Source organism: Acanthisitta chloris, unplaced genomic scaffold, assembly GCF_000695815.1.
Source record: "Acanthisitta chloris isolate BGI_N310 unplaced genomic scaffold, ASM69581v1 scaffold936, whole genome shotgun sequence".
In the NCBI taxonomy this organism is placed as follows: Eukaryota; Metazoa; Chordata; class Aves; order Passeriformes; family Acanthisittidae; genus Acanthisitta; species Acanthisitta chloris.
In genome coordinates this window covers 44,907-48,403 of record NW_008678489.1, presented here as the reverse complement: position 1 = coordinate 48,403, position 3,497 = coordinate 44,907, and the positions used below count along the sequence as shown (strand labels likewise).

The 3,497-nt window shown below is 39.3% G+C and overlaps 1 protein-coding gene across 2 annotated transcripts in view; it reads left to right on the top strand.

Annotated features, from left to right (window-relative positions):
• The window catches only part of LOC103804271 (myosin light chain kinase, smooth muscle), a 74,489-nt gene that overhangs the window by 30,684 nt on the left and 40,308 nt on the right, over positions 1–3,497 (top strand). For both annotated transcript variants that reach the window (XM_009076874.1, XM_009076875.1), the window contains exon 6: positions 1,496–1,649. In XM_009076874.1, coding sequence (XP_009075122.1) covers positions 1,496–1,649 — 154 coding nt within the window. The remainder of the gene's footprint in view (positions 1–1,495; positions 1,650–3,497) is intronic.

Genomic DNA, 3,497 nt, shown 5'->3' with positions numbered 1-3,497 from the left:
AATTTGTGACCCACACTGCTGTATGTGATGGCAGTGTAGTGGAGGGATGCTGGAGCTGTGTGCAGCTAAAGAGGGGAAAGGCTTTGAAAGCCTCTTCATTAGCTGAGGAACAAAGTCCATCATATAACATTGCCAGTTGTTGGAGCTTCTTAAGTATGACCAGTGACTTTCTTGTAGGAACACAGGGATCCAACCTCATGTTCCCCACAACTATTGCAAGCCACAGAGCATCCTCTCAGGGTCTTTCACTCTGCATCCTTTCAGGGTTTTCTCTGAATTATGCAGCTCTAGTTCTACTATTACCTCTTGTCTGATTCTAATGAAGCAAAACATATAAGGCAGTTTAGAATCTCAGAGGTATAGGGGCAGGGAAAGACAACCTTCAGTATAGTTTAAACTGTAATCCTACATAATCCCATTTGCTAACTTTCTATTTGAGTTATTGTAGGAGAATCTCGCTCAGGTTACTTTTGGGCATATAGCAAGGCATGTGTTCTATCTCAGCTGAGGAAAGAGCAGGCAAAGTCCTGCTCTTAACCTTTTAATTTCTTATTCTCTGAATATATGAGACAAGATAAGGCAAACTAAATAGCCTTCATTTTTAATGAAATTCTAAGAATGACTTGGAAGAGTCACTTATCTAAGAAGGAAGTTGTGGGAGGAAGAAGGGCATTGACATTATGTTGTCTGTTTCATAAGAACACAGTGTACAGCTCCTATAATTGCCATGTAGCATGATGAGGTTTTTAAGCAATCTGTCATGTCTCAAGCTAATAATGATTACAATCTAAGTCACCTTGGCCATTTATGCTATGATAGCTTTGTTTCAGTTAAAAATTAGTTCAGAGTATGCCTATGGTATTCAGCAGAAATTTTGATTTTTGCTTCTCCAAAAAGTAGAAATGCTACAGGAAAGCTCAGTCTGCTCTTTGAACATCATTCTGCACAGCATTACATCTCCATTTCAGGCAACATCATCCTCAATTGTTCAAACCCAAAAAAATGTTAACCCTGGTTCATGTGGCAGTACAGATTAAGGCTGATTAAGACAAGAGGGCAAAAGTCACAGCTATGGATGATTTGCACATTGGGCCTCTAAAGGGGAATGGCAAATGAACCAGGGTGTTTAGAGATAAGCCCTTGTTCCACTGTGCTTTCTGTGAGATATGTGAGACCAAACTTTGGGGTTTTTGCCAATTGTACAATTTGCACCTTGAGCCTGTCAAAGGGAAGTTAGAAGTTGAAAGTCCTGTTCCTTAGTGGGGTCCCAGCAACACCGGTGCTCCCTGTTGCCCTTGCAGGACTGGAGCCATTAAAATGTTCCACAGCATTTATAGATGTTTTGCACTGATCACATGGTTTGCCAGTTGCACATATTCCTTTCTGTAACAGAGTTATCTGTAGATTCTCTCAGTATGATAACATTGTATTGTGCTTTGAGCTCTTTCAGATGTGAAAAAATTTCTCACATAATTTTTTTTATTTTATTTGGCAGATTCAAGAAAGTGAATATATTAAGATTGAGAATGGTGAAAACAGCAGCAAGCTAACAATATCATCAACAAAGCAAGAACACTGTGGATGTTACACCCTAGTTGTAGAGAACAAACTTGGCAGCAAACAAGCACAAGTCAACCTTACAGTTGTTGGTAAGTCCATAATAATGATTTATGTATACATTCATTCTTCAGATGTCACTCTACATTTGCTTTATATGTAATGATATGCAACAAATTAAATAAAACAGACAAGTTAAGAAGACTGGAATAAAAAACTAGTACTTCAGCAAATATCTGGACTGCACAATGACATGTAATAGGGACTGTTAGCAATATAGCACAGCAGTGCTATACTGTGTTTATTTTGAAAAATTACTCATTCCATATGAAGGAGTCAAATAGCTCAGACTTCAAAAAATTAAAACTATCCACAAGATAAAATCAGCTCTTGTCTCCATTTTTTTTTTTTGGTTGGATATCATTGTTTTTCCCATTTAATGGGTGCAGCATCCAGGTGTTTGCTAGACTGCAAACTTTAAAACTGTTAGTTCAGGAAGTATTGAGGTAGTTTCTATTAGCCTGTAAATCTGAAAACATCCTGTTGCTTAGAGGAGGGAGATCTTATCCTTTTAATTGAAATTCCTACCATTGTCTACTGTTTTACAGTGACAGAAAGCAGTGAATAAAGGCACTCTGTTTTGAATATTGAGCCCTTCATATGTGGGATTTTACACACATATCTTAGAGCTTCAAACACCCTTATCAGATAACACTTCCAGGCCATCAAGGTTGTTGTAGCAGGCTGTAGTCAGCTGCAGCGAGCTGTAGACTGGTAGACAGTTGCAGTATGTTTGCAGATAAAACTGCAGCCTAGTTATAGGGCAGCTAGCTTGAGTATCAGCCAAAATCTAGGGCTGATACATCTAGCTCTGGAAGGGCTAATGAACTCACCTTGTTGTGGATGCACAGTGAATAGTTTCCAGGGAAATCTAGGGAAGTTCTACAAGCAAAGATGGCAGTTTGGCTAAAACATTAGCCTGCAGGGTGGGTCTGTTCCTGGGCTCTCTTACCTATGGCTTACAGAGGGGTTATGACATAAGGTGGGGGAGGGCAGAGCTTGCCCAGGCACTTGGATGAATTCTAGTTCAACCAGCAAGGCTGCATCCTAGTCACATGCTCCTAACTGCATTGGCTCTGCTGTCCTAACAGCCACGTGGGCTTATACCCACGTGAGCAAGGGAAGAAACATGGGTATAATGCCCAAAATGAATATCTGACTCCAGTGAAATTAATGGCAAAATGCCATTAACCCAAGTTGGACTGGAAGTTCTTTCCAGCAAGCCAGTGAATAGCATACAAAGTTTAATGATAGAATCACACTTTCAAGTACAATATCCACTGGTACAGAGTGAATGTCCCTCAGTTGCATACTGCTCTGCATATTGTCAATAGAGGCCTCCTTGATTATTTAAATTAATTTCTTTCACCCAGTCTGCGGCTTTCATTGCAGTTAAAAGATAACTTGAATGAATGAATTTAAATGTCAAGTAGATTCCAGCAACATGCCAGAGAATTCAAGAATAGAAGAAAACAGAATATGTATTTTTCACATGATGCGTAGATAAATTGTACCACTCCTTCCAACAGTGGGTTGTGCAGGTCAGAAGTGTATCTACATTAAAAATGAGCACCAAGAAAAACTAGTCCTTGAATAACCATCATATAGATTGTTCTGGGTACAGCTTTTAGTTCAAAAGCTCACACACAGCTGAATTCAAGAATAGAAGAAAACAGAATATGTATTTTTCACATGATGCGTAGATAAATTGTACCACTCCTTCCAACAGTGGGTTGTGCAGGTCAGAAGTGTATCTACATTAAAAATGAGCACCAAGAAAAACTAGTCCTTGAATAACCATCATATAGATTGTTCTGGGTACAGCTTTTAGTTCAAAAGCTCACACACAGCTGATTAGCAGCTAGAAGAAGGGGGCTCAT